The sequence below is a fragment of the Miscanthus floridulus genome, chromosome 10 (genome assembly GCF_019320115.1).
Source record: "Miscanthus floridulus cultivar M001 chromosome 10, ASM1932011v1, whole genome shotgun sequence".
Lineage (NCBI taxonomy): Eukaryota > Viridiplantae > Streptophyta > Magnoliopsida > Poales > Poaceae > Miscanthus > Miscanthus floridulus.
The window spans coordinates 42,932,848-42,959,327 of record NC_089589.1 but is presented as its reverse complement, the minus strand read 5'-3'; the positions used below and the strand labels follow the sequence as shown (position 1 = coordinate 42,959,327).

General features: G+C 47.1%; 2 protein-coding genes across 2 annotated transcripts in view; both read left to right on the top strand.

Moving 5' to 3' along the window:
- Positions 1–17,141, top strand: part of LOC136490093 (uncharacterized) — a 31,937-nt gene extending 14,796 nt beyond the window's left edge. Inside the window, exon 2 of the mRNA XM_066486579.1 lies at positions 14,687–17,141. Within this exon, the coding sequence (XP_066342676.1) occupies positions 14,756–16,726 (1,971 nt within the window). The 5' untranslated portion in view covers positions 14,687–14,755 and the 3' untranslated portion in view covers positions 16,727–17,141. The remainder of the gene's footprint in view (positions 1–14,686) is intronic.
- A 5,972-nt stretch (positions 17,142–23,113) lies between these two features.
- On the top strand, positions 23,114–25,210 carry LOC136488493 (uncharacterized). Its single transcript, XM_066485412.1, has one exon. It carries the CDS (start codon positions 23,114–23,116, stop codon positions 25,208–25,210), a length of 2,097 nt encoding a protein of 698 aa, XP_066341509.1.
- Positions 25,211–26,480: the final 1,270 nt, after the last annotated feature.

Below are 26,480 nucleotides of genomic sequence, written 5' to 3'. Positions count from 1 at the left end.
ACAACCTTAGCCAGGGCAGCACTGTCCTAGGGGAATCGGACAACTCCGATGACATCAACTGGTGCCACTACACAGATGCCTCCAAGCTTATTAACTCGGCAGCTTCCCGCCTCTCCCTCTATGACTACGACCAGTTGTATACCAACAATGGCGTGAATGTTGACAATGACGACATCATCTCACACATGCACAACTATTACCTGAGCACAAATGATTATGAGGAGAACATGTACCGCACTACCAAACACTCTCCCCACAATCACTTTGAGTTTTATTATGCAGCGCCCTATGAGACCAGCCAACAAGCTCGGGATTGACTGCTTAATCATAATGACATGCTAGGAGATGAAAATCAAAAACTCCGATGCCAGCTCCAGGAGCAGAATGCGGTGTGGGGCCACTAGGCCCACAATGACATCCTATGGGACGCCTCGCCATATTCTAACACTAAGCAAAACTTGGTCAAGGCCATGCTAGAGGCGATGGCTATGCCGTAGCCATCTACTGAGGAGGGCCGACAAGCCTTCTGAAGGATCCAGGAGCTGATGGCGGCCGCAGCCAACCACATACCAGCGCCCAGCGATGCATCTACCACTCACATCCACATGCCCCAAAACCTAGGGGCTCATCCACCGCGCAGACCTAACAGGTCCACATGTCATAACCCCAAACACCACTAGGGTCTAGCCCCTCAACTGGGCAATGACAACGGAGGTGGATGGGGAGGTGGTGGGGGCGGGCATACTACCAATGGAGGAGGCTACGGAGGTGGTGGAGACAACAATGATGTAGGGAGCAGTTATTACTCCGACGATGAGGGCAACATGCCTCACGATGGAAGGAACCTAAGAAATCTTCCTGATCCTATGCCACGCGCACAAGAGGACGACTCCTATGACCTAGTCGGGCCTCCCATGTTTAGGTATAAGATCCGATCAACCCTGATGCCCCTATGATTCTAGGCTCCAAACATCGACAAATATGATGGCAAAATGGATCCAAAAATCTAGTTGATAAACTATTGCCTCACCATGAAGGCGATGTCCTCCCTGGACCCCTTCTTCAGGATCCAATATCTCCCGATCTACCTCACGGACTTGGCCAGGAACTGGCTGAATAATCTTCATGAAGATTGCATCAAACGATGGGCGGACATCGAAAGGGAGTTCTGCAACCACTTCGAGGGAGCTTACACTAAGCCTGGCACCTCATGGGATCTCCTAGGATGCAAATGCAAGATAAGGTAGAGCATCCATGACTATATCAAGTGCTTCACACAGCGCAAGAACAAGCTCGTGGACATCCCTGACGCCAGCATTGTTACCTCTTTTACTGTAGGCGTAGATAGTGAGACCCTCATCTGAGACATTGGGCGAAGGAAGAACATCAGTCTCTGAGACATATTCGCTTTAGCACATGAGCACATCGACCGCGAAGATTGCTTCAATGCCAACAACGGCAAATATGTCATGACTCACTGACAGCGTGGCCCAATCCTCTCCCACGAAGAAGGATCGCAAGCATAGAGGTGAGCTTGTGGCCAACACCAAAAAACAAGAAGGCAACAAGCCCAAACAAAGCTGCGGAGGTCATGACAAGTTCAATGAAATCATGGACAAGCCATGCCAAAAACATGGCTTCCCAGTGAATCACTTAGCCAGGGACTGCCAGACATACAGGCGAGAAGTAACCTAGCAAACCGACAAGGACAAGTCGAAGGGTGGCAATCCGAACAAGGGCAAGGACCAAACTGATGATGATGATCAAGATGGCAACCCCAATGTCCAGGGCATCATGATCATCTTCGGCAGCCCACAGGGCTTCAAGGATTGTCACTGTGAGAAGGTAATTCGTCATCTTATATTCACTGCTGCTCCCACAGTCCCTGTTTATCTAAAATGGTTGGAGCGCCCAATCACCTTCAATAGAGATGATCACCCCAATCATGTTGTCGAGGTCGGTCGATTTCTATTAGTGGTTAGTGCTATTGTAGAAGGCATGAAAATGACAAAGGTCTTGATGGACAAAGGCAGCGACATAAACATCCTTTACAAGGATGCCTTTTAGAAGCTAAGTGTCAGGGCTAGCAAACTGTGCCCCACACATTCTCTGTTCCAAGGGATCGTCCCCGGACGTCGGGTCATGCCGCATGGCATGATCACCCTATCTGTCATGTTTGGTGACCAGGTACACTACCGCAAGGAAACACTTTCCTTTGAAGTCATTGACTTCAATGGTCCTTACTACACCATCCTCGAGATGCCTTGCTATGCCAAGTTCATGGTGATCCCTAGCTATGCCTACCTCAAACTCAAGATGCTAGGCCCATGCGGCGTTATTACCATCGCTGGCAACTTTTAAGACGCCTACAAGTGCGAGAGGCGAGCTGTGGAACATGCCCAACGGGACCTAATTCTGGATGATCCAAGGCTTAATGATGGAGCAAAGCGTGATATAGGTTCGGGAGCCCCCCGACACTCGCTCTAGTCTCTAGAACATCAGCCTACGCCAACCACACCGGCCAGCGTCTTACCCTTTGGCCCTCTAGTTTCAACTTCACCAGTTACCACAGTGCCCCAGGAGGCACCTGAGGAAGCACCTAAAGAGGCAAAACTAGAGGACAGGAGGGATGACCCAGCTAGTAAGGACAACCCCAAGACCAGGACCTGAAGTGTCAATGACACTTAACATAATAAAACTCGAGCCGGTCCCAAGCCACGAAAGGATGTGAAACGATAAGGCGATTCTTGCTCATGCCATCAACGCGCCCGTTGTTCCTTTTCCTTTCACAAGGGAAACACCATGCATATCTGATGACAACTACAAGTAAAATATCGCACACTCTCAGCAACTTATGAAGCACCTTCTCAAAGGTTGCTCAGGGGTGATGTTTAATTCTACGCAATGCTACCGGGTATGCGTTTTCTCTCTAAATACCTTACACTGTTATACTAACACTACAAGGTATTCAGGGCTACCAAACCAATTCTAAAGACAAAAAACATCGGCATGGCTACGCCAACTAACCGTCGCATCACCCGAGTGAGGCTAGACTAGCCGAGCGATACTCAGCTCGAAACGCTCGGGGGCTACGCCTAGGTACAATGCTTGTACTCAAGGGCAACGATGTACTCATTGTGATTTGCAAGTCCAAAACACTTGGACACATTAGTTTAACCTATCCGAGTGCTCGAGGGCTACAACTATGCACAATCACACACAAGAAGGTTTGCAAGAGTGCTACTAATATGCAAATCAAAATTTTATTCAGATAACTTTTTATAGGAGAGCAAATCCATGAGGCTTGCCTTCAACAAGGGGTCTCCTTGATGACCTGCTCCATGCTCACAACCGTAGCAACAACATCGGCAGCAGTGCCAAAGTCTATTATTAACTGACCGATGTTGACGTTTTCGAGCACTTCCACCCTTGATGGGAACCCGGGCTCCATTGCATGTAGATCCACCTTAGGCTCAAGTCGAAGGTGGGTGGCGGCAAGGCCCGCCGTAGCCCCATGTTGAACACGATGTGCCGCCACCTCCCTTATCTGAGCTGGAAGCCTATGAGCCTGCTCATGTAAGCTCGACCCCATCGGCCGCACTAGCTCAACGGCGGCACCCACCGCCTCCTCCAATGCTACATAGCAGTTGCTATTAACCCACTCTATGGTGGCACCGCCACGCGCCTAGGAGGTTGACTCATCTCGCAAATGAACCACCTTCGCCGGTCTACCGGCCAATCCTTCATTGGCTTGGCAAGGATCCACCGCCTCGGCCTGGACAACAACCAGCTGCTCCTACATGGCTGAAATGAATGGGAACTCAAAGCCTATCACACTAAGGAAAAGACAACTCCAAACATGATGCGGTGAAGATGAAGCTCTACTCACCGGCGAGCTCAGCATGGGCAATTGTATCCACGGCCCTTGCCTCTGCCGCCTCTCTGTCCGCAATACCAAGCACCATCTTAGCCGATGAGGGACACGCTTTCAGCCACTCCACTTCTCGACATTCATCTTGGAGGGCTCGTCTGGCCACGTCCAACTCACCCCCGACAGTGCGGATGTCATGGCTGTCATCATCAAACTCCTCAACATCGGAGGAAGAAGGCAAACCCAATGATGACATAGTCCATGTTGCCGGAGGTTGCGATGGCGACAGAGCACCCTGAACGGCTGTGGGCCACGACACCGAGCACACCGACGAGAAACTGCTACATCAAGAAACCCATCAAATTCCTTCAGAAACAAATTCAAGAACAGATCCATCCTCATCTGAATCCCAACAAGCCCAGGCAGAAAGCTCGAGGACAAAGGGGCACGCGGCCCTCATCCAACCCCTCCTCTGGCTCCTCCCACAAGTGCTTTTCTTCGACCATGGACGACAAGGATCTGATGGGAAGGCGAGGGTGCGATGAACAGTGGAAGGTGAGTATGAAAAGGCTACAATGCAGGTGTACTAATTCTCCTTCTCTCCCCTATTTTATAGGCAGGGGATGTGCATGGTCAATAGAATCCCAGCAATCTATCCAAGCCAAGGTAGAAGTTAAGGCCAAGCCATGCCCCCACGATCTCTGAGAGGCACAACCTTTGAGAAACATGAACGGGGAGATGATCTACCAAAACTGATGCCTTAGCTTCGTTGAGAAGGAAACCATCTATGCAACCACGGAGGCTGTGGGGCCCAATGGCCCAAACCTGACGCACCATCACCCAAGCTGGTGCAAGCGAGTGATCTAACACTCAGATAGAGAACTTGGTCCGACTCACCCCTTCAGCAAGTGTAAGCAGTAGTGATTCATTCACTACCAACCCTGCCATACCAGAGTCAGAGGGGTATTCAGGAGGGTCGCCAGTATGATCCTAAAACCTCTGACATGTTGTGTCATGTAAATCTCCCAATACCCAGACGAGCTTGAAGTACCTTATTTCAGCGGATATGTGCCCTTTTGCGGGAAACCAGCAAACTAGTTAGCCAATGGCTGTAACCAAAGTATGAGCTCCTTGAATCTAGAAAAATAGTTTTATAATGTGCCCATGCTGGTCAGGCTTAGTCCTATCACCCCTATTCATTAGGACACGAATGCTCACTTGTTCTACCCGCTCTCAACTCGAAAAGTAACATACGCAACTACCGACAGCTGCTCGTGCTTTGTTATTCGCCCACGGTGGCTCCCGACCCGGGGCACTGCTATATTTGCCTCAAGGCTCCGAGACACCGACCTCACTCCTTCCACTAAAGAAGCTCATGAAAATTTGAGATCACATTGCTTATGGGTCTCGAAGAAAAATGTGACGCCCTTAGTGTCTGTTAACCAACGACCCGTGTTGGGTCACCTTAAAAATCAACTGGCATAGTGACACACAAAATGATGGCGGTGCGATTACCCTATCCTAACTATCTATTCTTTGATTAGGACTTAATGACTCGGAACCACTAGCGGATGCCAGAATGCATCGGGAATCAACTTCCCGAGTAAAGTGGTGCAACCACCCAAACTTGGAGTTAACAACGTCCTGGAAGCCACACTTCTGGCTAAAAGGTGCTACCAACTGAATACGACATTGACAACGTCCCAAGGGCCACACCTAGGAAACCATGTTTCCTGACACAGGGTGTTACCACTTGAGCCAGACGCTCATAGCGCTTAGGGAACTACGTTCCTTGATTAATGGTGAACCACCACACTCCTTGGTACCAGAGGAAAGTGCTCGGTACCCGAGAAATGCTCTCGGCACCTGAGCGGCTATGTACTGGTTCCTCAATACTTGAAGTTGCACTGCTTATAGCCTCGGCGCCTGAGGAACAGCTCACTGGTACTCACAGTACTTGAAACTTACAGGGCTACGTGACATCTTGAGGGCTAAAGCTACTAGCTAGCTTGTCATTAAGTCATATGGGGCTACTGTCAGATATATGGGCCAGGGGTACCCGCACTGCCTGTATATGTGACCATGTCCATGCTATCGACCCAGCAGCCACCAGGAAGAGGCCCGTGAAGGGCTAGGCAATTGACCAACATGGAGAACAAGGCAACCCCAAGATATCCAAGATAGGCGTATCTAGACGATAGCTGGGATCAATCTATTGCATGTTCTATGTAACAAACTAGGAATCCAATCTATTGGCCCAATCGCCCTCATTGTAACCCTAAACCCTTTGCCTATATAAAGGAGGGTAGGGACCTCAGGCTCAAGATCTTTCCGTCTTCCACCATTCCAATCTACCACGTAGCTAGGAGCAACAGCCCTTGTAATTGAGCATACGAATACAAGAGTAGCAGCACAACTGGAGTAGGGTTTAGGGCGCCATCGCACCCCGAACCAGTATAAACCCTTGTGTCTCATGTGTTATCATCTGATTCATCTTACGCGATCTTGTTGCTAGGCATTGTCGGAGCTAAATCATCTGACAGAACTAGAAACCGAACTCATCTTCGAGGGGAGATTCTCTTTGAGGTAGTGATAATTAGTGGAGTGGATCAGTTATTGTTGCTTCACCAGAGGGTGTGTTGGCTCAAACAACCCAATACAAGTATCATTTGCTTAGTCATGCTGCATTTCTTCCTATACATTTGAATGATCTCTACTATGGGGTTCATAAACTAGCTGGCTATAAAATGAAGCATATTCTTATTTTTGGGCTTCAATTTCCTTGGCCACCATAGCAAGCTTATGCTATTTGGATGTCCCTCGGATCATTGGTAGTTGGATCCCAACAATATGTCAAATTGTCCCATCAGAGTTATCCAAGTTGTATCGACTGGCTCTCGAAAGGAGTACCAATGTTAGAATTATTGGAGTTTGACTGTTCTATTAGAATTTCTCAATGGCCTGGTCTTATTTACACATTGCCAAAATAAAGGTCAATCACTTGATTACGAAGAACTTAGACTCCCTAAAGTAAATGGGTCAAGTACAAGTTATATGAGGCATTTCGCTGAAGGAACAGGAGGAATTTCCTATCACTTGGTCTCCCGAAGTAATTTTTTTCTCGAATGTGCAGGAGAGTTGTGGATCTTTGTATTATAGGGAGGAAAAAAGGATCAGCAACTTACATGAACACCACCACCTCCCTCCCGAAGTAATAAAACAATGTGGCCTCTAGTTGAGCAATTGACACAAAGAAGCATTCAGCTTAGTGCAAAAGGGCTCCATATTTGCAAAGGTCACTCTAGTGCATTATGTATCAATGCATTTTATAGAATAGTGCAATTGAAGAGATGGTCAAGCGTGAGGACTATTTTGAGATCAAGAACCTGTGGCCTGAATTGCTTGATATTTATGTGGTTGTGTATGCATCAGACTTAGTTGGTCGAGAGGAATTATGGCCTGACCAAAATTTTATACAAGTGCTTGGTGTTGGCCCACAGGATCACCGGCTCACGTGAGTCGACCACTCATCAGTCTTCCCGAGCACCCGCTAGTGTTGCCGAGCACCCACTAGCTATGCCAACCACGAACAAGCGTTGTCCGACCACATAGGGAAAACAGAGCATACACACAGTAGAGACACCAGTGTTGGCCAGAGCCCTATATAGAAGATGGCAAATCTGAACTCTCTTTACTGAGATGCAGTGGCAAACTATTTATACAACTCTATCCATCTAGTCCTAGTACAGCTGCCATGCTATGACAGTTACTAGATAACACAGCAGGACTGACTTCTGCGTATGTCCCTATATGTGGCTACAGTGCGGCAGGTGAGCCGTTCGGCGCCTGCCTCTACAGCGGCTATAGTACCATAGTAGGGGGCTAGTTCGGCGCCGCCTTCCCTTGTTGTGTGCTCACACAAGGAAGCAATAGATTATCTAACAATTCTTCCCCTAATCCTACTGCTAACCCTTGTACCCCCTCCATGCTGATCATCTCCTTCAACTCCGTGAGTCGAAGATGTCCGAGCGGCTTTGTGAGGATGTCCGTGAGTTGCTGACCAGTTTCGACGAACTCAATGACTATCTGCCCTCCATCGACACAGTCCCTAAGGAAGTGGAACTTCACTTCGATGTGTTTGCTCCGATCGTGTAGAACCAGATTCTTCATGAGGGCGATGGCGGGCTGGTTATCCACCATTAGTGCTGGTGGTTGAGCTTCCACACTGATCAGCTCACCCAGCAGCCGGCGTAGCCACACAACTTGGCATGCCTCTATGGCCACTACTACGTACTCTGCCTCGCACATAGACAATGCCACCACCTTCTGTTTCAGCAATAGCCATGAAATTGGAGCTGACCCAAGGAAGACGAGCACGCCAGAGGTGCTCCATCGTCCGTCAATGTCCCCCGCCATGTCTGCATCGCTGAACACAGTGAGCTGCAGCCTACTCCCACTGGTCTTAGGAAAGATGATCCCTTGATCCATTGTCCCCTTGATGTAGCGCAGTAGCCGCTTCACTGCAGCCTAGTGATCCTCTCTGGGATCCTCCATGAAGTGACTAACGTAGCCCACGATGAATGCAATGTCCGGCCTCATGTGGACTAGGTAGTGTAGACCATCGACGATGCTCTGGTAGAGTGTTGCATCCACCTTCACCATAGTGCTGGCCTTTATCAGCATCAGCCGCTCCTCCATTGGACTCACACATGGCTTGCACTCAGCCATGCCGCTCCGCTCCAATAGCTTCGAGGCATACGCGCTCTGACCGAGTGCGAGTTCCTCTTTCCCCTATCTCACCTCGATGCCGAGGTAGTAGGAGAGTGCACCGAGATTGCTCATTCAAAAATGAGCTGCCATCTCATGCTTGAAGCTGTCAATGTCCTCCGCACGCGCGCCGGTGACAATCAAGTCGTCCACATACACGCCGATGACAAGCTCCTCCTTCCCCTGTCGCCGCGTGTAGACCATGTGCTCGGTTGTGCACCGTTGAAACCCAAGCTTGCATAGGGTGGCATCAAGCTTGGCATTCCATGCTCGTGGGGCCTACCATAGCCCATAGAGTGCTTTGCGCAGTCGGAGCACCCTATGCTCCTCTCCCTTGATGGCAAAACCTGGAGGTTGCGTGATGAAGACTGTCTCCGCCAGTTCACCATTGAGGAAGGCCAATTTAACATCCAAGTGATCGACGCACCAGTCCTTTGCTGCTGCCAAAGCAAGTAGCAAACGAGCAGACTCCATGCGCGCTACTAGCGCAAAGACTTCCTTGAAGTTGATGCCCTCACGCTGAACAAAGCCTCAAGCGATGAGGTGCGCCTTATGTTTGACAATGGCACCAAGCTCGTCCTGCTTGACCATGTACATCCACTTCAGGCTGATCGGATGACATCCTAGAGGTGGATCAATGAGTTCCTAAGTCTTATTTTCCTCGATCGCCTTCATCTCCTCTAGCATCGCCCGTCACCAGTGTGTATCACGCTAGGCTAGCACGAAAGTGGGTGGTTCCTCTACACTGATGAGCAGTAGCTCTAGGTCATTGAGCAGTCTACCCACTAGGCCTGAGGGCCCTGTGCCGCCGATGATGTCATCTAGCCTATGGAACCGTACCTCCTCACCTTCGTGGAAGGCATCCACGAACTCATTGATGTCACTTGAAGGTGAGGCGAACTCGATCGGCGTCGATGGAGTTCCCTATTCCACCGGAGTGCTTGGCACAACACCTGGAGTGCTCATCACCCTGGTTGCAGTGCTCAACACTACTTCTAGATAGCTCGTCATAACTCCTGCAGTGCTCGGCACCACTGTAGGAGTGCTCAGCCTCAGTCTTGGAGTGGTCGGCACCACTACAAGACCTCTTGGCTCTGCTACAGGAGTGCTCGGCACCCGTCCTGGAGTGGTTGCCACCACTATAGAACCTCCTAGCACCACTCCTAGCGTGCTCAGCATCCCTCCAAGAGTGCTCGGCGCTCCTCCCAAAGTGCTCGGCATCCCTCCCGAAGTGCTCCTTAGGAGTGCTCGGCACCTCTTCCCCAGCGTCTCCACCACCATGGATGACCAGGTGCTCGACGACGAAGGTGTTGGTGAAGCCACCAACTTCCCCCGTGCTTGGACTGTTCCAGCCCCAAGCCGCCTTCTCGTCGAACACGACGTCGCGCGAGACAAGTACCTTGTCTTCGCATGGGTCTTAGAGCCGGTATGCCTTGGTACCCTCCGCGTAGCCCAGGAACACCATCGGTGTGCTCCTGTCCTCTAGCTTGTTGAGGTTCAGCTTTGTCTTCCTGACGTGGCTAATGTAGCCAAATGTCCGGAGGAAGGACACGCTCAGCTTACGTCCATGCCAAGCTTCGAACGGCGTCTTGCCCGTTAGGGCCTTGGTCAGAGCGCAGTTGAGGATGAACACCACCGTGGTCACCGCTTCCCCCTAGAACCTTGTCAGCATGCCTTTGGCCTTCATCATGGATCAGGCCATGCCGACCACCATCTGGTTCCATTGCTCCACCACGCCATTATGTTGTGGCGAGTATGGTGCAGTGTGGTGTCGCACCACACCCTAATCCGCATAGTACGCAGCGAACTCTACCGAAGTGAATTCGCCACCGTGATCAGTCCTCAGCACGCGGAGCTTCTTGCTGCTCTTGGCCTCCACGTGCATCTTAAACTTCTTGATCGCCACCGCCGCTTCATCCTAGTTCGTCAGGAGTTGCAGCCACATGTAGCGACTGCAATCATCCACGAGCAGGAGGAAGTACTGTGGACCACTGTTTGTGGCTAGCGTGATCGGCCCGTAGAGGTCGCCATGGACAAGCTTGAGAGCGTTCGACGCGTGATACTTGGCCGCCTTTGGGAACGGCAGCCTCCTCTGCTTCCCGGCCAGGCAGCTGTCACATAGCTTGCCTCCGTGCTCAATGTGGGGTAGCCCTCGGACCATCTTCTCCAGCCAACCAAGCACGTCGAAGCTGAGATGTCCGAACCAGCCATGCCACAACCATGGCTCCTCAGTGTGCCTTGCCGCCAGACACACCGGCTACTCTACCTTTAGGTCAAGCAGGTACAATCGGTTCAGGGACCTCTTCACCTTGGCAAGAAGTTGCTGCTCCTGGTCCCTGATCCTAAGGACTCCATCCTTGATCAAAACCTCGCTACCACGCTCATCCAGCTGACCAATGCTGATGATGCTCGAATGCAGCTATGGGATGTAATATACAACGGTTAGCGCGTGGTGCTCCCTGTTCTGGCACCTAAAGATGATGGTGCCGCGCCCTTGGATTGCCACCCATGAGCCATCACCAAACTTCACCGTACCGATAATATCGTCATCAAGCTCGGAGAAGGCTTCCTTGGAGCCCATCATGTGGTTGCTGGCACCAGAGTCCAAGTACCATCGCTGCTCCTGCTCGCCGCCCACATGTCCAAGGTGGACTTGGGCACACGGTTCGTCGAGGTTGACAGCCTTCAGGGCCTTCCTAGGTCCTTCCACCGTCATGACCTATCCCTTCTCCTCGGCCTCGACGTCGTGCAGTGCATAGAACATCACCATTAGGATAGTGGTCTCATCATCATCATCAGCTTGCGCTAGATGAGCCTCAACCTTCTTCTCCTGCTTCGGATTTGGTACTCCCATGCCCAATGGCCCATCTTCCCGCAGCGCCGGCACGTGTTGGGCTAACCTGCTTCTTCTTCTCGAAAGAAGCCTTGCCACGGTGCTTGCCATCACCGCCGTAGCTAGAGGAGGCTACCCCGGAGTTCCTTCAAGCAGCCCACTCCTCTGTCAGCAGCAGTTTGCCGCTGTCCTTCGTTGTTATCGCCTGCTCCAGGCGCTCGTCCACCGCCCACAGGCAGCCTATCACATCCTCAATGGTGAGGGTGGACAAGTCCAGCATCGTCTCTATGGAGAGAGCGATCTGGATGTACTTTGCCAGCACGGAGTGGAGGTACTTTGAGACTACCTCCTCTTCGTCAATGGTGACACCGTGGCTCTTCAGCTTACTGATGAGCATCTATAGGCGGAGGGACAAATCCTCCACTGTTTTACCATCCTTGAACTTTAGGTTGGCGTATTCCTGCTTCAGAAGCTGGGTCGTCGCCTTCTTTGGGTGGTCAGAACCGACGCGCATTGCCGCAATAGCCTCCCACGCCTCCTTAGCAGAGCTCTTCGCCCCTAATGGCTCCCTGTACTCTGCTGGTACAGCAGCGAGGATAGCCTCCAACGCTAACATGTCATCTTTTTCATTGTCGGTGCCTTTGTCAACAGCATTCTAGAGTCGTCGGGCTCTGAGCTTGACCTTCATGGTCACCGACCACTCTCCATAGTTGGTTTGAGTCAGCGTCGGCCAACTAGTGCCGCTGACCTCCCGTACCATGCGAACAACGACCTTCGGTCGTGGTTGGGCAGCCACAGCAGTGCCACTGCTGTTGCTCATCTCCGAACCGTTCGTCATCGCTAGCAGTTAGTCTGGCGATGGCGCTTGTACGGATCCGATACCACTTGTTGGCCCACAGGATCACCAGCTCAGGTGAGTCGACCACTCACCAGTCTTGCCGAGCACCCGCTAGTGTTGCCGAGCACCCACTAGCTATGCCGACCACGAACAAGCGTTGTCCGACCACACACACTATGGCTAAGGTAGAAGAAGAGGGAGAATAGAGCATACACACAACAGAGACACCAGCATTGGCTGGAGCCCTGTATAGAAGACGGCAAATCTGAACTCTCTTTACTGAGTTGCAGGGGCAAACTATTTATACAACTCTATCCATCTAGTCCTAGTACAACTGTGATGCTGCTACAGTTACTAGATACCACAGCAGAACTAACTTCTACGCCTGTCCCTGCATGTGGCTACAGTGCGGCAGGTGAGTCATTCGGCGCCTACCTCTGCAGTGGCTACAGTACCACAGCAGGGGGCCAGTTCGGCGCCGCATTCCCTTGCTATGTGTTCACACAAGGAAGCAGGAGATTATCTAACACTTGGCTATATCATTTCCCTTAGCAACATTGTATGGCAAGCTATCTTGCAGCAAGTTATTGAGTATGCTGGGAGCTTGCTGCATGGAATTTGTGCTCCCAACTAGTCGGGATATGGAAACACGATACATATGTGCAATCTGTGGTAGTTTGCACTAGAGCAGTTTCTTCATATCTCAGTGTTGTACTTGCTTAACTTGTTCTAAGAACAATGACATACAAATCTAACATGGCGGGATTTGGTGTCAGATAAGATTGATCCTGCAATGTGATGTATATGGTCTTCTTGTCAATGTCATGGAGTATTAGATGTCGGCTTGGGGTCAAGCTAATTTTTAAGGAGGGAGGAATGTCATGGGCCTCAATGCTAGGCTACTGGGCTGAACTTATGGGATTGTTTCGGAGGCCCTTTGTCGGGATAGGAGCAAGGTGCATAAAACATCCGGTCAGCATGAGAACAAGAGGGAACAAGGGAGAACCGGAAACCAAGCTCATCTTCCTCCTCTGTCCTAGGACCCGGCCTATCTCCCATTCTTGTTGTTCCCTATCTAATTCCTCTCTAATTGTACCTTGAATTGAGTAAATCTTGGGTCTTATTGTTGAGTATTCTTCTCTCAACATCAAGGTCTGTGACAAACAGCAACAAGGCGACAGCTCGTGTGCCACTCGGCGCCATTGTCGCTGCACGCCTCTTGGATCGCAACTTTCACGAACGATGATAGGTGAGACCATAGGTAGAGAGACATATTGAAGCCCATTAGATCCACTAGTCCAAATAACAACCTGTTTCCTCATCCTCTATCTTACGATGTGGTGGGCTTTTTTTAATGAGTAGTTGCAGCCAATAGCTATGTGGATTGAAGGTATAGCAAGCGCCATACCGTGTCCTTTTGTTATCTGACTATTGAACTTATGGAAAAAAAACCTGACAACACACATTCATCGTAACACACACAGAATATAGGAAAGAGTGAAAAGCAACTCTTAAACAAAGTAAAACGTGCTCTATGAAAAATAAAAAATTGAGTAAATGAAATTTAATGCTACTTGAAAAATGTTTCAAAAACCAGTCTTATATGCGTTTGGTGGAGATTAGATTCTTAGAAACGTTTTGAATCCACATTCTTTCAAGAAACATTTTAGATAGTGAATCAGAATTACTTTACGAGATCGTTTGGCTGGTAGGCATAAATTCAAATATGCTTAAAAGTTAAGAATTTTTGTGGGAAAAAACAACTTAAAGACAACCCATTTTAACTTGTCCTTAAAAGGACTAACTAAAAATGTACAATCACAATTGCAAAGGGAAGACAGAATGGGTACAAACTGTAAGAGAAGTCTGCAAGCAATTGCAGATCTAAGTTTCCTTGCTACTGCAGTTCAATTCCCTTGCAACTGCAGAGCAATTTCTAGCAAGGGCTTAGCAGCCAAGTAGGACAGTAGACTTGACTGCTACAGCAGTCCACCTTCACTAGCTACCTCTGCGTATATATATGCAGCTATGGTAATGAAATTAGCAGTTCAGTTCAGCAGCACTTGCTGGTGCTTGTGCGTGTGTGTTCTGTGCTCCCCCTCTCTTCTCCTACCTTCTATCCATCCCCCAGTGTAGTGTGTGTGTGAGAGAGTGAAGCTACTGCTCACCTGTGCAAGCCAGCCAGATTCTAACAGAAACCAGCTTTCAGTGCTTTCAAACTCAAACGAAGGAAGAACAGCGAAACCTTCTGGCTCCAAATCCTTCGGTGAAAATTTCGTTTATTGGTGATTCTTACGATTCCCTTGAGAAACAGATCAGTTCCACCTATCCAAACGAATCCTAACATTAATTTTCCGTTCTTTTTTTACTTTTGCAGTGTAAGGGTCGCTCAAGGTTGTGGAATCTGTACTGTTCGCGTGGAAAAGAACCTGCAGAAAACAGAATTATGGCTGCAAATCCCAGGCAATGCAATGATAAGTTTAAGCAAAAAGTAGACATCAATCATGACATTAAGATTTTCACAGAATATGAGATCAAAAGAATGACTAGAAATTATAGCACTGCCATCGGGAAAGGTGGTTTCGGAGAAGTCTACAGAGGGCTCTTAGATGACAACCATGAGTTAGTTGCAGTGAAGAGATATATCCGTAGCAATTTGACAAAAGAGTTTATGGAAGAAGTGAGTATCCATAGTCAAATGAAGCATAAGAACGTAGTAAAGCTCATAGGCTACTGTATTGGGGAAACTACACTAACAATGGTATCTGAGTACATTCCCAGAGGAAACCTTGAGGACATCCTTCACAGAATTGGATATTCTTTCACTTTGGACACAATATTGGGTATTGCTATAGGGTGTGCAGAAGCTTTGAGCTATATGCATTCCATGCATTTATCAAGTGATAACCTTGTTTGTCATGGTGATATTAAGCCCGCCAACATACTTTTAGATGCCAATCTTATTGCAAAAGTATCAGATTTCGGACTGTCAAGGCTTCTTTCAGGTGGCATCACTAAATACACTAGTCATGTGAAAGGCAGTTTGGATTACATGGATCCTATATATATGCAAAGTGGGCGTCTTACCCCAAGGAGCGATGTCTATAGTTTTGGAATAGTTCTACTTGAACTTATAGCTAGGAAAAGGGTAAGAGATGGGAGTTTTAGCCTTATTGAGACTTTTACAAGACAAGATTGTACCAAATGGAGTAAGTTGAGGGAGCTAGTTGACACAGAGATAGCAAATGTGGGCAACATGGCGGTTCTTGTTGAAATAGGAAAATTGGCAATGGACTGCCTGACATTGGAGATTGACAAACGTCCTAAAATCAACGATGTGGCAATACGACTTAGGGCCCTTTGGAATGTTCTGAGAAGAGGCCAAGACATATGCTGGTTTAAGAAGTCTTTTGGCACTTTCAGGAGTTCTCGCAATTCTGCGATGCTAGAAAAACTCAGCAATGTGAGAATGTTTACGATGGACGAGCTCACGAAATTGACTCAGAACTGGTCATTCAGATTTCAAATTTATCCAAATACTGTCTACAAAGGTACACTTGAGGACAATACAGCTGTGGCGGTGTACTGGCCGAAACTTGGAAAGTTGAAAAGCGAGGTTGTCATCAACTCATGGATGCAAGTGTCACACGTTGCCCACGAGAATATCATGGTTTTTTTAGGTTGTTGCTTGGAAGCTGATACTCCAATCTTTGTATATGAGTGCCCTGGTAAATGTAGCCTCTATGACATCCTGAATGGCGAGGAAGATTTCCCACTATATCTGCGTGTGAAGATTGCTGTTCAGACTGCAGAAGCATTAGAATACCTCCATTCATCAGTAATAGGCATTACCGCACATGATTCTGTTCAACCATGCAATTTGCTTGTAGATGCTAATTTCACTCCAAAGTTCACAAGTTTTTCATGGGTACAGAAGCTTGCCAAGCAAACGGGACTTCTTGTTAACGACAGACAAATTGATAATGATGTATTGGTCTTGTCAAGAGCCCAGAATGATGTGTATGAGTTTGGCATTCTTCTCTTATCACTCATTTCGAGGAAGAATATGTATGATGAGAAGAATCTTGACATTGTCAACGAGTTCAACAAAGCTTATGAGGTAGATCATAGTGGGAATGCAATGTTTGATAAGGATATAATAACAGTTCAAGGGAATAACACTGTCCTTGAAGGCATCGGAAGGTTGGCACTGAAGTGTACCCTTTCAAAAGCAGAGGAGAGACCAAAAATGTTGGAAGTGGCAGAACACCTTCGGATGCTCAGGAGACGTTGTAGGGTGAGCACGGACCAGGAGGCTACATCTACATGTATACTGGCATTTCATCCTAAGGCATCTTTCGCATTTACCCAAGCCCCCCAAACCAGATCGAGGTGGGAAGCTTTAAGATGCTTATGAGCGCATCTGGAGCAATGCCAGCAGAAGTTGATTATTCCCAGAATTTGGGATTGCGGCTTTATATACCAATGGAACCGAGGAGATCATCAACCTCAACCTGTAATAGCATGAATGAGCAGTTTGGTCAGCAGGATGGACCTCTCTTGGAATGAACCCACCTTACAATTCTCATGTGTTTTGTAATGTGGTATGTTCAGTGTAACTCTGTGTGCCCTTCTGCGTTTGGGATGACGAAACCACTATAGATACTCGATATTGCAGATCATTGATGTTCTTCTGTCCAATCTGTGCATGGAGAGGCATCAAATAAAATGCAATGGTTGCTGTGCCCTCCTACGCACAAGTGTGTTTATCAACTCTTGATTCTTGTAGTAGAACTCAAAAGAACTTCATTTCTCCCCCGCATGAAATATGCGTGAATTGTAGTTCAGCAATTTGTATATGTTTGATAAATTCACAAGAATGAGGCAATCGCAGCTATAAAAATTATTTTTATAGGGGGTTAGCAACCTGTTTATACAGGCTACAACCGTTCTTGAGTGAAGCCTTGCAGAAATCATGTGGAAAGTTAGTATCACAGGTGGTCCACTCTGTGGAAAATGTTGGATATGATAAACACCATAATGATTTATTGTTGACTGCATTGATCCTTAAGGGGTATATAGTATGCAGGGGAGAGACTCGAAGGTGTACTAGGCCTAATCGGACTCTATTCCTATCTCTAGGATTCTATCTTTATCTATAGAGTTCGTTTCCATCCCCAATTATTTTATATAACCTTACATACCTTTATTTCCGGCGATCCCCCTCAATCGTAGCAAGAGTGAAGCTGACGATTGCGATTGGATTTTGAAGTCTTGTCTTTCAAACCGCCCTTGCCGCTTCTCCATCATCAACCACGTCTCTGAAGGAATCTAGCACCTAAGGGTGGTGCCAGCGTTCCCTACTTCCCTTCTAGTGTTGTCCTTTCTACCCCCCTATATTCTCTTCTGCAGTCATAGCGGGAGTGACATGGACGATAGCGGTGATAGGGACTCTTCTACTGGTGTTGTTGTGTATTTGTCGACATCGAGATAGCCGATCATATAGTAGCCAATGTTAAGGTAGATGCATATCCTCAACATACAAAAAATGCAAGCTCTATAGGATCCCAGTAGCATGAAGAGCGGCTTGGGAATAAGCCGCATTTTTTATTCAGAGTACACCCTGGCCCTGCGTTGCTTTCCGTACAGGGCGACACGGGCGGCACTCCATCTGCCCCAGCCTCCGCCGCACCTCTCCCTTGAAGCTGTGCCTCGCCACCGCTGAAGGCAGCCGCCAGGATGCCCATGCAGTTCCCAAAGGACGGCGGTGGCGAAGTTTTCTCGATCCTTGCCCAGATCTACGAGGGGCGTGGGTGGCTGACCCCAGGAGTGCTAGGCTGGTGATCGCCGGTGTGAGGGAGGCATGGGCATCTGCTCGGCCGGCCGTTGGCTTGCCGGCTGCGCGCCGCTCGGACGACTACCTCGCTTCCCATCCTCCGCGCTCGTGCTTTCGAGGACGACCGGTGCCATCCTCAATTCCGGTTGCCAAAGGTTCGATTCCGGTGGCCGGGGGCGCAGACCCGGTGGACGTGGATACGGATCAGGTGCCTGGGGCTGGGATCTTGTCACCCCACGGTCGGAGCTTCCACGGCGCCACTGTGGCCTCTGGTGCGGGGGCGGTAGCGGCGCTCAGCAATAGTGGGCGTGGCCGTGGGGTGCTTGGCACTGGCCTGACTGCATGCAGTGGCCGCACGCTGGCATACGGCTGCTGCGAGGGTGCCAGCGACGACGAGCGGCCATGGGGCGCGCAGCTAGAGGGCTGCGACCTGCAAGTGGTGGGCTACGATGGAGTAGCGCCATTGTTGCATGTGCGACAGAGCCAAGTCTGGTTCTGTGGGATGCCCGGTCGAAGAGGGTGGTGGCTGACACAACTGTGCGGCTGCCATGTGCAGCTGGGGCATCGATGCCCCTCTAGAGGGCTTCCATGGGGCGGCTGGACATCGACAACGACACTGGTGGTAGGCAGGCGGTGATCTGCATCTTGGGGCGAAGTTTGTGCTAGGGGGGAACCTTGGGTGAAAGCTTTGAAGACGGTGACGCTTGTGGGCGGTGTTTCTCCTGTTGGGGGCGTCGTGTTGTTCCCCTCTAGCATTGTCTTCCAAGGGTGAAAACCCTAACTTGTCCATTTTTTTGGACAAGCGATGGTGGCGCTTTCCGTGTCGTTCCCTTCCTAAAGGCGTCGCAGTTGGAAAGTCGTCTTGACTTCGATAGAGGTCACCCTTGGTGGTTTGCCCCTGCTTCTCGACGCCCACTTGATGTTTGGAGGTCGGTCTTGCAGAGTGAAGTCGGAGCTACTGCATCAGAGGATATGGCTCCGCAACGATAACACAGGGCGGACTTTCCTTCGTTGACATCTTGGGGTTTTTGCGTGTGAGGTTTGGTGGCTGGCGGGAACGGGGCTTTGGTTTGAGATGGGAAGTTGGAGTTGCTCTTGCGACGTGCTTGAGCTTGGCAACGATGACTTGTAGTGGCCTCATGCTTCTGGCCCGTCTGCCTGGCATTGTTAGGGTGGGTCATCTGAGGTTTGCCATAGGAAGTCGGAGCTGCTGGCTGCTCTACAGCCATGCTTGGCAACGATTACTCATGGTATTACTTTACCGCATCGCGTGTGTGGGTTAACCATTCGGATGTCCTGTTTGGTAGGCATCATGTGTTTGGCTAGCCATTATTGTACATGAAACTCTATTTTTCTTAATTGAAAGACAGAGCTCCTGCCTAGTTAAAAAAATAAGTCGCATTTTAAGCGGAGGAGAATGTCACGCATTGGTTGGGCCAGAATACTCGACAAACGGGTGACTAGCAAGTGGGTTTTCAGCCCAAATCAACCAAGATGGCTTAAACTACAAAAGGAAGCTACAACACTGGCAGAAGGGATGAAAACCGAACAAGACTGAACTTGTCTTCCTCCTCTGTCCTAAAACGTCTTGTACCTGTTCTTGCTCTTACCTCAGATTCCCTACTTCCCTTAACTCGAGTTGTTGTTATTGTTGATTGATTCTTGTCTGAATACCAAGGTCCGTGACAGCACGTGAATTAGGTGTCAAACGCTGAGGCCCACGCACCGTACCGAGTTCCAAATTCTGAAATCGCTCGGTCCCCTCTTCCCCCGATCTCTCACGTCCCCCTGTACCTTCAACTTCTTCAGTCTCGAACCGAACATGACAAATTGACAAAGGACTTCCATGATGATTAGAGAAAGATACGGAGGGTTCTTTTCCAAGGGAGATGATATAAACTGGCTAGCGCTTTGGGTCGGTGGATGCATGCTTGCATTTTCTGTACAGTGTTTAGGCCTATGTACTAGTTCCAGCGGCGGTACGGTGGCCTAGCTGGAACTGGAATACCCTGTTCGCTTCTCTTATAATCCGTCTTTTTCAGCTTGTTTTTCAGCCGGAATAGTGTTTTTCTCTCATAACAAATCAGTTGGAACAGTATTTTAGCTTGTTTTTTCAGCGAAGCGAACGGGGCCATAGTGCTGCACTGTCACCGTCACCGTGGGTTTCTGAGCATTGCGCTGCACTAAAAAATCACGAGATACATATCTATCAAGGTGACCCATGAACTAATTCTGCATTTCTGCATATACTTTGATCAACACAGTTCTCGTAACTGGCGCCCAAAGTCAACTGGTGACAACAACTCCTGCAGCTGCGGTTGCAACTTGCATGCCAGCTTGACAATAATAGAGATGGGTGTGTTTTACTTGTTCTGGAGGCTGGAGGCGCGAACGAAGACTCCTTAAAGCACCGCTGAAGCTACAAGCTGCTTGTCGCCGTCGTCGACGGATAGACCTCCGGGGCGGCGTTGACGGCAAGCTTCGTCGCTGCGAATTCATCCGGCGGTGTTCATCACTCAACTGTCGGTATGTATGCACATTCTCTCCATCATCGCACATTCCCAATTTCCCATCCTGTCTTGCTTTTCGAGTTGTGATAGCTAGAAAACCAATTCGCGTGAGGTGTTATTAGCAGGGTTCTGAAAGTTTCGAATTTTGGGGGGAGTTTCTTAAGGATTACTCCTATGTTTTTAGAAAGCAGGACGACCTAACGAGCTTCTAGTGTAGTTCCATTAACGTAACAGGGTAGTACACAGAGAGAAACAGAAGGCCATAACCTGGACGCCGGAACGCCCAAGGAATATGCAAACATCTATCTTTCTATCTATCTGTGCCATCATATGGCAATGGCACCATGCCAGCCCAAAGTCCCAACTTCTTGATGCAAAATGGTAGGAAGACTGGGGTGCACCTCTAACAGTCCACTCCAAGAATGTAATGTCTTGTTTTAGGTAGTTGTTGCCTGTTAGGAAGTCTGTTTCTTTGATTATTTCTTCTTAAAATCTATGACACATACACAAGATTAATTCCACAACCATTATATTATTCAGGTCATTAAGTCAATTCACCAAATAACGGTATTTCTTTATGACTAGGCTTTATTTCCAGCATAGTAACCTTGCCTTATCATGGAGCTTTCTATACACTACTTGGATGTTGGTGTAATTTCATTATTTTCATGTTGTCACGTAATGGTGTTTTACCTTTCGATTATGGGAGTCCGAAAATACAGCTATAACTCCTATAAGATATAAGGTACTCCCTCCAGGTTCCTAAAAGAAGTCGCTTTGGACAATGAGACGGTCTCCCATAACTTTGACTTATTATTTTTATAAAAATATTTATTGAAAATTGATGTATGTATATTTCTATGAAAGTATTTTTCAAGACAAATCTATTCTTATTGTTTTCACGTTTCTAAACTCAACAACTTAAAAGTTCTTCATGATTTATATTCTCAATGTTTGCCCAAGCCTTGTCCAAAACGACTTCTTTTATGAACCTGGGGGGAGTAATACCTCATCAGTACTAGAAGAACATGTTAATCTTGTTTTCTCTCGATTCAAACTATCTTAACTTATAGCCTGCAACAAGAATCACCATAACTTAAGCTAAGGTAGTTTTAACTAGATGCATATTGAAGACACATGAAGTTCTATGCCAAGAGAGAAAAACTATAGATACGTGTCATCAAAATTAAAAAAAACATATATTAGATAATTAATAAGTTCATCAAAATTGGATAAACGTTTGACTTTGTAAAGTCTTTGATGCATATCTTTGATCATGAATATCTTGTATAATGTGTTCCTAAAATCCTCGGGATTGATGAGATTTGCAAGTTTTCCAACACAAATTTACATTTGAATCTTACATACATGACCATACCAAATATATACTACTTCCCTCCCAGAATTATAAGTGTATTTTGATCAGGAAAAAGTCATACAAAATAGATTTGACTCCAAATTTCTCTTACAATATAGTGTCATTTCTGAAGGATCAATATCATCTCAGGGGCACTTGGAATAAAATCGATACAAATTTTATGTCTTATAGTTGTATATAGTTTGACAAATTGTTGTTCAAAGTTTGTAAGATTTGACTTTTCCCTGCACGAAATGTGATTATTACTATTTTGGGATGGAGGGAGTATTATTGTCGCAATTGATTTGTTCCTATAACTGGAGGGAGTGCATTGTACCTATATGGATATCACATTAAAAAAAATGAAAAACAAACAGAGAGGCAGACTCCTTTGTTGGACGCACTTATAGGCGTCGAGCATGCCAGCCAGCAGGCCCAAGCCGTGGCTAGGCTGGACTCCTTAGTAGATTAGATCAGGGAGAGATTAGATTGGTTAACAGATTGGATTGGAGTTTGTTTAGGAAAGTGCACCTATACTATAAAGGGCACCTTAGGAGATTGTAATCAGCATCGAAGAAGGAATAAACTCTCTCTGTATCGGGGTGGGAGTTTCCCTTCGACGGTGGTGTCGAGCGATTCAACCGCAACCACCAAAGAAGAACCCACCGCCGAGGTTCCACGCTACCCTCTGCGATCCAATTCCCAGTCCAGCCTCCTTCTCCACTCTCCCCTCTGTTCACCACCCCACAGGCGCCCTGAGAGAGAGAGAGAGAGAGAGAGAGAGAGAGAGAGAGAGAGAGAGAGAGAGAGAGAGAGAGAGAGAGAGAGAGCAATGATAAGTAATTTTAATTACTTGTGACCACTAAACACAGAAACTTCTACTATACTAGTGTCCTCTTATGTTGTAGCCCGTACAAAAGGATGGGTTGTTGAGTTAGTGTTCTGTGGTCCTAAAATTCTAATAGACATGTATGTCCTTTAAATGTGCTTTACAAAAACATGAAATCTTTAAATAAATGTTACAATGCCTTGCTCACACATATAATAAGTTGTTTTCTTGCAGGGTCTATACTGTCATTTTGTACTATATGTGTTGTTGGCATGGATTCAAACATTCAGTTTATGACTAGGATCTCATCCATGGGTGCTATGTGGCAAAAAATTAAGTGTTTCACCGAAGATGAGATTGAAGGAATGACTAACAACTATGGCACACTTATCGGGAAGGGAGGATTTGGAGAAGTCTATAAAGGGGTCCTTGATGATCACTATGATTTAGTTGCAGTGAAGAGATATATCACTGAAAATTTGAGGGAAGAGTTTATGGAAGAAGTAAGCATCCATAGTCAAATGAGCCACAAGAACGTGGTGAAGTTCATAGGCTGTTGTGTGGGTGGAAGTCCTCTAACATTGGTAACTGAGTATGTACCTAAGGGAAACCTCGATGACATACTGCACAACAGTGTCACTGCAATTCCCTTGGATATAAGATTGGGTATTGCTATAGGGTGTGTGGAAGCATTGAGCTACATGCACTCGATGCATTTATCAATTGACAGCCTTATTTGTCAGGGTGATATTAAGCCGGCCAACATACTTCTAGATGATAATTTTACAGCCAAAGTTTCTGATTTTGGGTTGTCAAGGCTTCTTTTGGGTGGAATCACTCAATATGCTAGCAAGGTAATAGGAAGTATAGATTACATGGATCCTGTATTGATGCATACAGGACGACTTACTCCGAGGAATGATGTCTATAGCTTTGGAATAGTTCTCCTGGAATTAATAACTCGGAAAAGAGTAAAACAAGGTCAGATGAATCTCATTGGAATTTTTGAATGTGCAAAGGGGAAAGGATTGAGGAAACTATTTGATCCATCAATAGCAAACAAGAATAGTATTAAGATTCTTGAAGAAATTGTGGAACTTGCAATGGAGTGCCTGAGACTTGACATTCAAAATCGCCCTGAAATGAATCATGTGGAAAAACGTCTCCGGGTGCTTAAAAGAGATTTGAAGTGCAGACAAGAACAAGCATCTTCGCAATCCATTTTGTCATCACACCATTCATGGCACACAAAAGACAAGCCAGAGAAAGCACAGCTTAAGAAGAGTGGTAGCTTTTTCAAAAGAAATGCTAGCAATGCTAAGATTATATCAGAATTCAGAAGTGTAAGAAGTTTCACAAAGGCGGAGCTAAAGGAAATCACAGATAATTACACAAATATACTTAGTGGATGTATTTCAGCTAAGTTTTATAAAGGAAGACTTGAGGACAACACGGTGGTGGCGGTCCGGAAATTTCGTGACACAGACTCTCAAGAGGCATTCATCAACGGAGGGATTGTCCTTTCTCAAATTGCCGACAAGAATAATATTATCAAGCTTTTGGGTTGTTGCTTGGAAGCTGAAACTCTAGCTTTTATATATGAGTATGCTGATAAAGGTAGTTTACTGGACATTCTGGGTAGCCAAGAATATCTCCCACTAGATCTACGTATGAGGATTGCAATTAAGACTGCAGAAGCATTACAATACCTTCATTCCTCAGCAACTGGTATCATCGGACATGGTAGTATTTCAGCATCCACTGTACTTCTTCATAATAACTTTGTACCAAAGCTCACAGATTTTTCAGGGGCTTCTAAGCTTATCATGGACAGTGGAAGTAATGCTGGTGACAGTGTAATTAACAGCGTTCTTCTTGAAAAGGTGCTTGACAGTGACCCATATCGTTATAAGACTGTGTTGATGAATCTGGAAAGCGATGTCTACAGGTTTGGCGGTGTTTTATTGGCACTCATTAGTAGGGCAAACAATGTTAGTTTTGATGACCTTATTATCCAATTTACCGAGGCTTACCAAAAGGATAACAGCGGGAAGGCAATGTTTGATAAGGATATAACAACTGAACAAGATATTGCTGCCCTTGAAAAGATGGGGAAGTTGGCACTGAGGTGTACTATTTTGAATGCAGACGAGATGGTCATGAGACCGACAATGCAGGAAGTGGCGGAAGAACTACGCAGGATTAGGAGATGTTGCAAGCTGCGCACGATTGAGGCAACTCCACATGTAACTGAAACTATGGCTACAGCTGCGGCGCCATTGGAGTTAAGGCTACCAAACCTGATGCGCCACTTGTTTGGATATCGACGAATCTCCAGCACTGATCCTATACGTACAAGCTTATTCTAAACAATGCGAATCCAACTAGGATATATGTGATGTTGTCATTTTTTTTTGTTTCATACAATGTTTTATGTGGACTTGTTTGTGCTTCCAGATGTCAAAATCATGACAGTGCATCACAAACAAAAAACTACAAAAGAGAGTCTTTGGCTAGATTGTTTATCCTGCACTTGATTTGATAGTGTTACTGAAATTGATGCTTATTTAATGGAATGTGGCTCGGAATAGTATGTTGCTAAGCTGAGTTAGAAGTTTACTTGTCTGTTGATTCTGACCTACTATTTTTTTCATACTCTTTTAAGGCTTTTCTGTAGCAACGCACGGGCATTTGCTAGCTTAGTATGGTATATGTTTGCTTGCTAAAACAATGCCTGTGACTATGGCATCAACTTTCTTTAACATTCCCCAAACAATGCCTTTTGTTGAAGAATCATTTGAGATCTTCAATGTCTCAAGAGAGGGTAAATGGTTTAGCAACATGATGCACTGAGAAGAAATTAGTGGATGAGATTGATACTGTCGACGAAATATGGTCGGCAGTCTACCTAAGGGTATGCCCAAGGTAGTAGATTGTCGGCAAACAGATGCGCAAGCTACAAACAAGATGGTGACGCAAGACAGACACGAGGTTTTATCCAGGTTCGGCCGCCGTAAAGGCGTAATACCTACGTACTGCGTCTGATTGTATTGCTGTATGTCAATGAGAGATGTTTTTAGAGGGGTCCCCTGCCCGCCCTATATAGTCCGGGGGGCAGGGTTACAGATCTGGAAACTAATCCTAACTAGTTACAATTGCCATAGGTGGCCGGATAAGAATTCCTATTCTAACTGACCAGGATTTTGCTTGATCTCCAAATCTGTCTTGATTCCTTGCGCGGGATTCCGAACAGATTGGCCGGGCCGCGCGTCGTCTTCTAGTGGGCCAAACCCCCTGGTCCGAGCCGGCCCAAGCCTAGCCGTAAGGGTATAGGGGTTAATACCCCCACAGCTAGTCCTCGAGCATCATGTATTATGCTGCGACACGCCGTTCGATCTCCTTCGGCTAATGCGATCCGTCTTCATGTCATCTCCAACTGGTTGAAACATTGACCAATCGAATGTGCCAGCATTCTGGTCAGAACAGAGAGAAGTAGACCATGATTATAGCCAAAGATTCCGGTTGTCCAAAGAATGCATGGTGCTCTAAAGAAAAAAGAAAAAGATTTCTTTCCTTATCAAGTGTGCCCACTTGTATTTCTGAAAAGAAATGTAAGTGACCCTTGGACAATAGTAGTTC

What these genes read in the sequence shown, in the direction of transcription:
- LOC136488493 (XM_066485412.1), top strand. Translation starts at nt 23,114, where the DNA reads ATGGATTCAAACATTCAGTTTATGACTAGGATCTCATCCATGGGTGCT.